The sequence below is a fragment of the Brassica napus genome, chromosome C9, assembly GCF_020379485.1.
Source record: "Brassica napus cultivar Da-Ae chromosome C9, Da-Ae, whole genome shotgun sequence".
Taxonomy (NCBI): Eukaryota; Viridiplantae; Streptophyta; class Magnoliopsida; order Brassicales; family Brassicaceae; genus Brassica; species Brassica napus.
Window position 1 is genome coordinate 23,293,090 of NC_063452.1, and position 13,128 is coordinate 23,306,217.

At 31.8% G+C, this 13,128-nt stretch overlaps 1 protein-coding gene across 1 annotated transcript; it reads left to right on the forward strand.

The window, feature by feature from the left end:
• The first annotated feature begins 9,453 nt into the window (after positions 1-9,453).
• On the forward strand, positions 9,454-10,702 carry LOC106416733 (FCS-Like Zinc finger 1-like). Its single transcript, XM_013857648.3, has 2 exons — positions 9,454-9,950; positions 10,094-10,702. Exons 1-2 carry the CDS (start codon positions 9,616-9,618, stop codon positions 10,284-10,286), a joined length of 528 nt encoding a protein of 175 aa, XP_013713102.1. The 5' UTR covers positions 9,454-9,615; the 3' UTR covers positions 10,287-10,702.
• The last annotated feature ends 2,426 nt before the right edge of the window (positions 10,703-13,128 follow it).

The window sequence follows — 13,128 nt, forward strand, 5'->3', positions numbered from 1 at the left end:
CAACATTTATACCACTAAGCTAAATGATACTTTGTACATTGATGGTCAAACCTAATATATATTTATGAAGGTTGGAAGCTCTTGCTTCTTTGGCTTCCTCTGAGGGTCGAGCCTACAAGTGCGTTATGGGTTTCATTTTTAAATGATATTCATCACGTTATATGAAAAAAAAACAACTTTGCAACAATTATAGTTTTTCCATATTGTAAATTGTTGTCGTTTAACATGAGTTTGATTTCTTTTCATCACTGTCTCAAACAAGTCTGAGTTACAGAGTTGCACCATGTGTCTGTTCGTAATCTATTTTTTCACCGGTGAACTCTTCATGTCCACATCTTAAATCGCTTGATCATAAATGTTCCTGATTTGTAGCCCCTATATAAACCCTATATATGTGATTCTCATCTTTGATGAACCCAATCTGCATCTCCACAAAACTCATTGATTCCTTTTAGATTTAACCAACTTATAGAAAATGTTTCTCTCTGTCTTTCCAATTCGTCAAACCGGCATCTCGGCGTCCGTCACTCAACCTTCGAATCTCTTCGTCTTGGTCGTAGTAGTCAGAGCATAGTCTCTGGCTTCCTCGCTTCTGGGATTCCCTGAACTTCAAGAATGACAGGGAGTTTGTGGAAATCACGGTTTTCTTCCTTGATGAAAAGGTAAGTTAATCTTCGATCTATAACACTTATTTAACATAATTGTTTTAATTTATTTTCTGATTCTTTGTTGAATAATATTATTTGCAGATTCCGTGATTCATGGGTTTACTCCCGTTGGATTTGCTAATCATTACATGCCATCTTTGAAAGCTGGTTCCATTGTGAAAGCCGATCGTTTTGAGGTTTCTAGGTGCTCAAGCATGTACAAGATAACTATCATCCATTCCTCATTCGTTTCATCTCACTAACCATTATTGATGAAGTCATCACGGGTGCTCCTGAGATCAATCTTCAGTCAAGATTAGACTGTTCGACAATCTCCAAGTGATTGCGTACACAAACCTAGAACTCCCAGGTATATTATCATATTGCATCTGGGTTTATATTATGTTTTGATATCATAACTGATATTTAAACTCACAGATGTGGTTGGGCAAATCCGTTCTATCCAGGGCTCTGGCCTCACCAAAGAAACAACTCGAGTCGTTATCCATCTCCTCATTGATCCGTAAGAAACAATTAACACATAATTCTCTTTATACTACTGTCTATATTGTGCTAACATCAATAATCAAAAAATATTTCATACCCAAGATTTGTGGTCTTCTATTTATCTCTCATACTTATCAATCTAATTTTACACAAATCTTTATTTTACTGTTTAAAAGAAACCACAATAACCCAAACAATCAAAACACCAAAAACTAGAATCCCAAAAAAGACGAATCATTAATGATCACTTCTCTTTTTATCTAATCTTACAAATAAACTTCAAAACAGATATACCAAACCAATCAACTCAACTAAAACTCAACGACACATACATTGAACCAGCTAAACAAATAAAAACTACACAGCCAAGTATTTAACAATTTACAAACTTACTTTCACAGATGCTTACGAAGAAGACGAAGACGACAACCAAGATCAGTGAAATTACCTAAACAAAAAAGCAGAGTAAGTTACAAACTCTGATAAATACAACTAACAATGATTTTTGTTTACATATTACCCATCAAATAAAAGAGAAACAAACACAGCCACACCAAAAGATACAAGAGACAATCCCACAGACACAAATACGGAAACAACATCTCCACCTGCTCACTCCTCTTGTCTTATAAAAATAGTTTATATGCTCAATGTCAACATGACAACGCAATTTTCTTCTTATGAGAAATACATATATTCGTTTAAAACACATTAAGACCCAAATACTAATTGTCACTCATTTTATAGTTATTTCAACAAGTCTTCATATATTTGTTTTAAATGTCCGATAAAAACAACAAGTTTAAAAGTAAAAAAACATATAACCAACATAATAAGAATAAAAAAAATTATTACTTAATACACACAACTTACACAACTAAACTGGAGAAAAAATATCCAGAAACAAAAGGTACTCTCAACAACCTTAATATAATTTATGTAATCTCAACAGTAAGTCTCAGTGACACAGCAAGCAACACCACGAACTATATCAATCACATTACTAACACAGTTTAGTCCTTCATGAATGGAGAACAATGCATACACAATACATCTTCACAACTCTAACTCTATAACAATAAAAAGCTTAAAAAAACAATGATTAAGCCAAAACGCAAAATTCACAGCTACAAAACTCTAACAAATATTGAGATGAAACAAGAAATATGTCTACAACTCCGCGTTTGCGCGGAGGCAATGCCCCTAATAATTATAGTGGGAGGGCATACACTCGTTTTCATTAGTTACTGCATATATCTTCTGCTATATACGTCTAGTAAACATGTTATTTTTCCGGTGCAATAAATAAATCGCATAAAAAATTTTCAAAATGACATTCAATAACACTTTAAACCTTTATTTTTTTTACTAGCTATTAAATGTTCGACCAGACATTTTTATCACACAAAACAATCAACTTAACTTACTTGTCATGAAGTAAAAAATGACGGAATTATTCATTTGCATTTAAAATTAATGATTTGTCAGTTTTCTACTAAAAAAATCAGTAAAATAAATAAATCAGAAAATTAAATAAAACTAGATAAATATAAATTCTTAGAAAAGGTCGCAATTTGTTTTTTAAAAAATAAACTAAAAATTCAAGTAATTTTTATAAATTGTCTAAATTAAAAAATAAAATTAAGTTTTTAAGAATTAATTTAAAAAAAATTCATTATAATTGTTGAACTTATAATACTCAAAAAATAATTCAAACCTTAAGAAATTAATTTTTTTTACAAATTCAAGTAATACAAAATTTTAACTTTATAATAAATTATATTACTTGAATTTTTTATAAAAAATTAAAAGTTTTAAGGTTTGATTTTTTTCTTTTCGAGTATTATAAGTTTAACAATTTCAAAACTTAAGAAAACTTTTATTTAAAAATCAATTACTTGAATTTAAAACTTATAATAATTACTTGAATTTAAAATTTGTTGTTATTTGAATTTAAAATTTGTTGTTACTTGATTTTTTTTAAATATAAATTTCTTAAGGTTTGAATTTTTTCATTTTGAGTATTATGATATTTACAATTTTACTTGTTCTTTTAAAAATTCATTTTCTTAGAAAATTAATAAAAATTATTTGAATATTTTTAGTTTAAAAAGCTTTTAAATTACGATTTTTTAAAGAAAATCAAATCAATTAGATAAACATAATAAAAAAATCTAAAAATATTTTAATTTAGTTTTGGGTGTTTTTAAAATTATTGAAATATTTTAAATAACACAAATACTATTTACATACATTTAAAATAACAGTAAATTTTGATCATTTATAAAAACTGTCAATATAAATTATTTTAATTGATAAAGTTAATTATTTTATATATTTATCATATATTTTATATACTTTATTTTAAAATATATACAACATATATAACTTATACGTACAACAAATTTAACTAATGCAAAATTCTCTACAAATTTTTTTTGCAGTTAAACTTTAATAGCTAATTTTTTACGGTCACTGTCGAACTAATTATCACCATTAATATTTATACACCTAAGCATATTTTAACCGATAGAAAAATAAATCAGAGAATATTGTTAATAAATTTTGTATTAAATTTTAATACGGTACTTATTTTAAAACAAAAATTTTGTTGCACAGCGACAATCAAACTAAAATGGAGAGAGTATTTACTTACGACTTGACTCCCCAAAATATGTTATGTAATTTAGGTATAGATATGCAGTTAAAGCCGGTATAAGTTAGTATATTTTTCCTGTATGATTTGACTGAAAAGTTAAAAGCGAGATTTGCTTTAATAATGTTGTTCGAGTGGAAAAAGTATTTTACCATTTTTACTAAGCTCTCTCAATAGTTCCTCTGAAACTGCAGCAGGATGAATAATAAGTCACGACTGTTATGAACAGTTAAGGTGAATGCTTTAACCAAATGTGGTTTAGATTTTTTTTTTCTCATGGTTTTCCTTTTCTTTGTATGATTAGAATTTTTTTTTTCCTTATTGGTTTAGAATTTGTAATCTTTCCATTTATCTATGACGGTCTATTCCTCTTGTAATTTCCTATATATAAAGAGCACATTATGTTATGAATAAAAACAACTAATTTCTTCTTTCTGCCTTTATTTACAACACGTTATCAACACAAAACTCTAATCATCCAAGCAAAAACCCTAGCCGTGTAAACAAACAGATTTTATAAGAAACCTTAATCAAGCCGTCTCGTACACCATCTCTGTCTCGTACACCATCTCTGTTTTACGAGACCATCTCAGATTCTATATCAAGATAAGTTCTATTTTCTATTTACTTAAGTCTATTAGTTTATACTATTTATTATGGTGCTCGTAAGTCGTATAATGAATCTAAAAGGATATATTATATTTATGGTGTCATGTTGTACATGTCTAATTATTCATCGTAATTTTGCTACTACGTCTAGTTTTATTTGTTTCACATCGTTCATGGCATGCTCGACTAATCTCCAAAAGTAACATGCAGTCCTGCTTAGAGATTATTGACTTGGTTAAAATCTCTCATCACTTTTGCCGACCGTAGTCTCTGATGTGGCCTCCGTTTTCAGTTTTGAAACTCTCCAACGTAATCTCCATTCCAATCGAGATAAGTAATTATTATGTGGTATTGGTATGAATGTGTAATAAATATTATAATATTTTATATATATGTATATTGGTAAATATTGAAAGTTCAATCGTTTGGACGTACCTTATACATATATATATATAAATATATATATATATATATATATATATATATATATTTAATGTACTAACAATTGTGCTATGCCCTATGGTCATAAGAAAAATTTCAAATGAATTAAGACTAACAGATGAGACATATTGAAGATAATACTTGAGGAGTGCGAACAATATCTCATATCTCATATTCGCTGCAGTTCTCCAAGATAAGTTTTTTGTTTTTATGCTTTATAAACAAGGTTAACTAAAACTTGATTAGATAAAATAATTTGTATGAAAGGTGGTACAAGTGATATGAAATTTAATCACTAAATTGATTGATTGGTTAAACCTTGTTAAATAGCATGATAGTAATAATCTAGTCCATAGAGTATTATCTATTTTTTTTGTATAATAAGATACTTGTGATTATACATATTTTTTATATAAATTAAGATAATTATTATTATTACTATTATATGTGAAAGTTTTAAGTTTAAGACTTGACATTAAGAGAATCATAAGTTTTGGAAAACAAATCCAAAGAGGTATAATCACCTGAATGTGATAACTTAAAGCTCATTACGTATTTTACATCTAAAGATTACAAGACATTGACTCTGTAAATATAATTCAACTACTTTGGATGTTCAGATCAAAGTAAAAAATTTCGGAAAATATTTAATAATGCAAAGATGAGAATACATATTCAAACAAGTAATGTTGTCCAACAGACAAAAGAGATTAAAGAAGTTTATACTTGCATCTTGTCTCCTTGAGACTCAAAAAAATAATGAGCTATTAATGTAAGGTTAAGATCCAAAGAGTTTCTTTTTAAAACTCATACTCTCACTTAAAGTTGAGAAAATAAAGATGGTAATAAAAAGAAATGATATGATTTAACCATCTAAAGATGAAAGAAAATTATTGTGAGTACAATGTCTTGCAGTATCAAGATTATTGGAAGCTCTAGAAGAGCAAATACATGTATGCCTATGGGAACGAAACTTAAACTTTCCCAAGTCTCAAAGATCAAAAGGATTTAAGATATAACACATGACCTTAAGTTGGGTATGTTGTTGATTTTCAGTTGAGATTCTATTCGAGATTGACAAAAATGTAGTGTTATCATCTCGAGGGGGAGAATTAGAGAATCTCACATCCCTAGTAAGTGGAACATCCAGAAGTATGTTCATACTGAAAATAGATTTGAGGAGTCATTTATAAAATAAAACCAAGGGATTTTACATCTAACAATGTTGAGACAATAAGTAAAGGGAAATGTTGAATACTTTCAATCACAAGTATTACCCAAGGCACTATTGTATTGTACTACACAATGACTAGAAAATGGAGAAAATGTAATAGTAAACCAGAAGTTTACTGAACGTGTAATGTTTTGCAAGCCGGTTATGCCATCCCGGTTTATTAATAATGCGAAAGATAATCATATAGACATTCATTGAAGAACCAGAAGATTCTTACGAATGATCTTCTATATGCTGCTTGCTTATAAGGCAATATAAGAATACGCTTTTCACCAATCAAAAGATTTGGAGTCTATTTATACAAGGAGATGTTGTGGGCTTGATCACCCACTGGTGGAATGATCATCCACTGGTGGAATGATCATCCACCATATGTTTATAATTAATGCATCGACAAGAAGTTCGCATGTATCCTTGTCATAGATCCGCAGCCTAATGTTTGCAAGACTAATTGGTAATACTGGTGAATTCACAAGCCTTTGATGATTAATTTATGCATGTGAGGATACATGATGAACATATTGTATCTAATGTTTATACGTAAGATGCAGCAGCATTGATTTTCATAATGCCAAAGAGTAATTAAGAACTCTCTCCATCAAATTGGTTTTGGGTCAGAAACCAAAGATCCCCATCTAGAAAATTTGGATAAGTTGTAGTTGCTCCACCACATCAATAAAAGATGGGACCTCAAAGGAGGTTATGAATATGTTAGATATAATCTCCACTGATGATAAAATCTAGAAGATTTTACAAGATTTATTTAAAGACTCAAAGTTAGTCTATCCAACATTAGGGGAAGAAAATAATCAGCTGGAGAATTAACGTGTTGAAATGAATTATCATTGATCCTCGGACTAAAGAGCGCGAATAGAAGTCCAAAATGAATGTATAGAGATAATTCTATTACAAAGATTAACACATGAATTGCCAGACTCGTTAACTGACCCTAAGAAAGTGATTAAGTCACAAGTACCAGCTGTAAATGCTCCAGTTAATATAGATGTCCCAGAAGGACAATTTCAAACTGCAAATGAGTTTAAAGATCACCTGAAGCGTGATAGACCTATCGGTTCCAAATATAATAATCCTCGAAAAAAAGAGCATGAATGAGAATGGCAGAATCGAGGAATAAAATATTAAGAATCTCAAGAAGAGATAGAAAACATGACTTGGAAGAAATTCAGGTACCTGAGAATAAAGAAATCTCAAATAGATATGTCATGTCTTGAACAATATGGAACCGATATCAAATCGACGTCGTTAAATATTTATGCATGCAATGTAGCAGTTGATGAGAATGAGGATCATAAACCATCTATTGAAAAGTGTACACAATATGATAAATGACCGAAAATGAAAAGAATCAATAGATGCAGATCTCTTGGAAAGAGAGAGTATTTGGACAAGTAGTCCATACACTTGAAGGTGTAAAACCAGTGGCATATAAATGGATCTTATGTGAAAGAATCAATGAAATGATGAAAAAAAATTGTGAGGTGCAAAAGAGTAGTTGCACAAAATTTCTCACAAAGACCTGAAATTGTTATAAGAAACACATCATCATGTGGTGGAAGCATCAACTTTCAAGTTTCTATAGTCTGGCAAGAATTGAAAGCCACTGAAAAATGACAATGATGTCAATGATTCAAAATAATATAAACTGCAAGAAGCAGTAAACTCCTAAGAATTTGGATTGCTAAAAGCAGTAAATACTAGTTCTCGAGATCATTACCGCGAGAGTATTTTGAGTATATAAAGGAAATAATTCTTACTCATGAAGTACCATGAAATTGAAAAATTTATGATCTCTTTCATGATTGAAAGATGTGATTTTGTATGATAAGATGAATGGTCATACTATTTAATTTTATAAGAAGAGGGGGAATAACTCGTATGTACAATATACATGTTTAGAAGATTGTCTATAAAAAAAGAAATTTGGACATGGATTCCAAATAGACCAAGAGTCCAATGGTCTAAGAGATTATCTCACAATCAAACAAGTTTATTCTCTAAGAATATGCTTATAGCAATTCCTAAAAGGATTATATATATGATGAGAATACATCTCCCTAAGATGATGCTTCAAGGGGGAGAAATATGATGATGCTTCGTAGTTGTACTCTTTTTCCTTATCATGGTTTTTGTCCCATTGGGTTTTCCATGTTAAAGTTTTAATGAGGCAACAAAGAACACTTAATGATACATACCTAAAGAGTAACGTTATCACTTAAGTGATAAAGATATCAATCTTCTAATGTATTTTTGAGACTGAGAAGAGAATGATCAAAGATCAGTCATACTTTAAAAGGAATCAAGGTATGAACACATTCCATTCGCGGGACAGAAACGAAGGTCAAATGTTTGCGAATCAAAAAAGATCTTCTAGATGGAATTAAAACATGGACTTGGCGTCCAGAGAAAGATCTTTGAGTCTACTTTTATCTCCAATTTGAATCAAGTCATTCCAGCTGATATAACTTGAGATATGACTGTTTTTGTGAGACATGTACAAGCTGTCTCAGAATACCCAATTTCGACCGATATCCCAGATATTGCTAGATATTCCCATCTTCCAAGATCTAGACGTGTGCCTGAAGTTATACATGGATGTTCGCTTCGATTTCCAAGTGTTTCAAAGTCATTTGGTCCTACGGTCATCAAGATATTCAAGTTTCAGTGAGGAGTGTCAAATCTGCCGGTGAGGTCCAAGTGCTACAAGTTCGTTTAAGTGACAATTCAGCCGACCTATTCACTAAGTCATTTCCGAACTCTACATTCAAGAAGCTTACGCATCAGATTGGGATGCGTCGACTGAAAGACCTTCAGTGAGGTACAAATCAGGGGGAGTAATACGTCTTGTACTCTTTTTTCTTAACCATGATTTTATCCCTTTGGGTTTTATTGGTAAGGTTTTAATGAGACAACATCCAAAGCGTATTACGAGCTCTTAATGGTTATAACATTCAAGGGAAAATGTTATGAACCGTTTAAGTGAATACCATAACCAAAGACGGTTTAGACTTTTTCTTTTCTCATGGTTTTTCTTTTCTTCGTATGATTAGGATTTTTTTTATCTTATTGGTTTAGGATTTGTAATCTTTCCATTTATATATGACGGTTTATACTTCTTGTAATTCCCTATATATAAATGTCGCATTATGTTATGAATAAGAAAAACTAATTCTCTCTTTCTGTATTTATTTACAACAACGAAACGAGTAAATTATTTTCTAACGCCTCGAATATTATTCCTTATGTGTCAATAAAGCATTTCTAGAAAATAACAAAAGTGGTTTTCGATTTTTTCTATACTTTCGAAAGAAGTAAAGAAAGGTTTCTGGTTACAACAAAGCCAATAGATTCTCTCTCAAATTTCGCCCCTTGTTTCTTACTTCCTCTCTCTTAAACCCCAAAAGAAAACAAAATATCTTTTCCTATAAAACCTCTCGCACTCACACTTTCCTCATAAAATCCTCAACCAACCCACAAAGCCTCTCTCTCTCTAAACCAGAAACATGGATGTTTCAGCGAGAAAACCTTATTTCATCGAAGAAGATGATGATCTGGCTTCTTCCTTATCGGAGATGGAAGCTGGGTTTTCTGGTGGAAACTTACAAAACGGTGTCGTTTCACGTCCTCTTTCTTACTCTAGTCTCAGGAACACGAACTTTTGTCACAATAATACCTACACTCATGGTTATTATTACCATCAATACTCTGTTTCGTCTCCGAGATCTGTCGTTTCCCGAAGATTCCATGATTTCAGATTAGACAATCAACAGCCTCATTACTTGGATTCGTGTTTCCTCTGTAAGAAGCCACTTCATAACAGAGATATCTACATGTACAGGTAAATCTTAGATCTTTTACATCAGATCTGGTTTCATTTTCCTCTTAATTATAAAAAAAAAGAATGATTTTTTTGAATACCCATTTTTTTCAATTTTTAAATCTGAATCGAAGTTTTGATATTTTATTTGTGTGTAATTGCAGAGGAGACACACCGTTTTGTAGTGAAGAGTGTAGACAAGAACAGATAGAGAGAGATGAAGAAGAAGAGAAGAAAAAGAATCTGTCTTATTCAGTGAAATCAGCAATGAGGAGAAAAGAACAAAGAAGCTCTTCTTCTTCTCCGACTAGATCTGGTGGCTATGCTATTCACAACGGTCCTGTTGCTGCAGCTTGAAGTTCCGAATCTGATGATGAGTTTGGGAACTATAATAAATAAAAATATAATTAGGTTAAAGAAACAAAAGAAGTGAGAATGTGGCTTAACGTTGTTTGGAAGCTGGTCTTTGGATCTTCTTTTGATCTTTTTTTAAATCTAAAAGATCAGTTCACTTTCACTTGAAGTTTTCAAGGAAAGGAGAAAGCTAAAGATCCTTTTAAGTTTTAACTCCTTTTTTCTTTCTTTTTTAACCTAAGAAATGTGTTGGGAGTATGAGAAGAGAGAAATTGTAAATGCCTGTATGAATTAGCGTCCATGGCATGCCTTGAGTAAATTTTCTTGTTTCTTAAGAAAACAAAAATACATGTAATATAAAGTACATGTTCAACCTTGAGAATATAATATATACGAGAAAGCTATGAGAACTTATGTAAGTTTATGTTTTTTTTTTGACAAAACTAAACTTAGTCATTTTTCTTGTTTGGTGGCTGCTAGTAGGCCATCTGATTCAGTAATTTCGGTTTGGTTGAATCACATTTTCGGTTAAATTAGAAATTAAAAAGCTACTAAATTAAACCGAAATCAATTAAGGTTCAATTTTAATTTAATTTGACTTTACAATTTTGTTATCGAATTGAATCGAAGTTTTGGATTTTTTTAGATAATTTTGGTTTTGTTTTTAGTATTATATTCAGATAATTTTGATTATTTTCAATTTGTTCAGTTAGAAAATATTGGTATAAATCGGTTCAGTTTAAAAAAAAAATCAAAAAGCTGAAGAATAATCGAATTTATATATAATAGCAAACCTGTTTTTTTTAACCACTGATGTCATCTTTTTATTATAGGAAAAAAAAATCAAAATCTAACGATGAGAATGGTTCCGAGAATATAATCCAACGGATACAATTTTGTTTAGGATGAAGGGTATGACGTCATGACACATTAGCAATCGTCGCCTTCATCGTATCTCCTCAAAGGCATTCCCTAAATAAATTGTAGAAATTATTTCTCTTTAAGAGTTGCATCCTTTCACACACAGCTTTTCCCGTCATTATCTTCACTCAAGAGTTGTATCTTTTCAGAAGTTTATATATTGAAGAGATTGTATAGGTTTTTGGAAGTTTACATATTACGAAGCCAATATTACGGAGAACGATCGGTGGTTTATCGGTGCAAGATCTCTTCTTGTGGTTTCCGGTTAGAGGGCTCCATGTGGACATACCTTGCTCTGGTGTTATATATTTCAATGTCCGAGTTGTTCACGACCGGTATTTCATGTCTTTGTTCGAGACTCAAAGAGATTGTGTCGCTGGTTAGAACGAGGTTGAGTTTTGTTTGGATAACAAGGTATGTATTTTGAAGCTCCAGAATTCGAATCTCTTGTCTTGACTGTTGATTCGTGGACCTTGTCGGGACTGTAATACATTCTTGGAACTTTACGTTTCTGCAATCTTGGTTTTGGATAGTGTTGGAAATTAATGTCAGGTTCATTGTTAATTATGCATGTAGGGAATGAGTAACTTTTTTATACTAATGTGTATATCCATCGTGGGTTTTGTATGCAGTTTCAGTAATCTATGTTGCAATTCTATGAAGTAGATCAAAGTGTTGGGAGAAACATTTGTGTAGCCAAAAGGGTTGGCTAATGGGTTTACAGTATACAAGTTAGAAACTTTTAGCTGCTCATGGATTTTTTAAGACACAAACAGACACACATACACCTTCCATTTGGAGCAGATTCTCCTTTCTTCCCCCAAATTGCTATGATCTCACTCTGTTTGAAGTGAAAATGAGAGAGAGTCCTCTGCGCAAGTTTAGATGGGAAGAACAAGTGTGGGAGGGTTTTGTTTGAAATGTCCAGATCCAGATTCATCACAGGTGACTGAATGTTTTTGTGAAATTTTGTTTTTATGTTTTTTACTCATGCATCTTTACTCTCTTGTATCATAATACATAATCTATGAATGTGAACACTCTTGTGTAATTGACCATTCAAGAACAATGGTTCCTTTGAAACGTTGTAACCAGACCTATATTATTGGGACATCCATAAAGAGGAAACCTCTGATGTTAGCAATATGACAATAAGTGTTTTGGAGTAGAATAAATATTCAAGAAGCAAATGAGAAACAATAGGAGAAGAAGGATAGAGCACGTGAAGTATAATTATGGAGGCGGAGACGTCGAAAGAGATTAACACCGTGATGAAAAAGCGTTGTGGGTGAGAGATATAAGTTTGGTGTGGTCAAGGCATGATGATATGGTTGTCAGAACGAGATGGGAGCAAAGGCGAAAAAAAAACAAAGGTGGAGAAGAGAAAGAAAGAGAACAGTTCCGAGATTTGTTTTTGAGAGGAGGATTTGTTCATATTTGAGTTAAGGAGAGCATACACGTATTGATTCTTAAAGTAGGATATGCCACGTAAACCGTACAAAGCCGACGTTACTGCGATTAGAGTTATGACCTTGTGGTGGTGAGCTTTGCTTCCTACGCAAGCAGCAGAAGCAGCAGCTCAAATCTGGGAGGTTCAACTGGTCTGTTGCAGCAACTTCAAGAGAACGTGGGAGGTTCATTTGTATGCCGATCTGACTGAAATTTTGTATAGATGTACGGAACACTGCAGACTCAGGATTCACCGGTGGGATTGAGAAGTGGACGGTCAGTTTGTCAGTTATTTGTATCTTTATGCAGTATAAAACAATGTAATATGTCTGACGAACTATTATTTGGCTGGGCACAAGAGCTTCGATTGAGCTCAAATTTGGCAGGAGCATTGTAGACCTATGGGTATGAATCATAGAAAAGATGGTGTGGAGTTTGGAAGCATGGGAAAACGTGTTGTTGAAGTAGGGAGAAA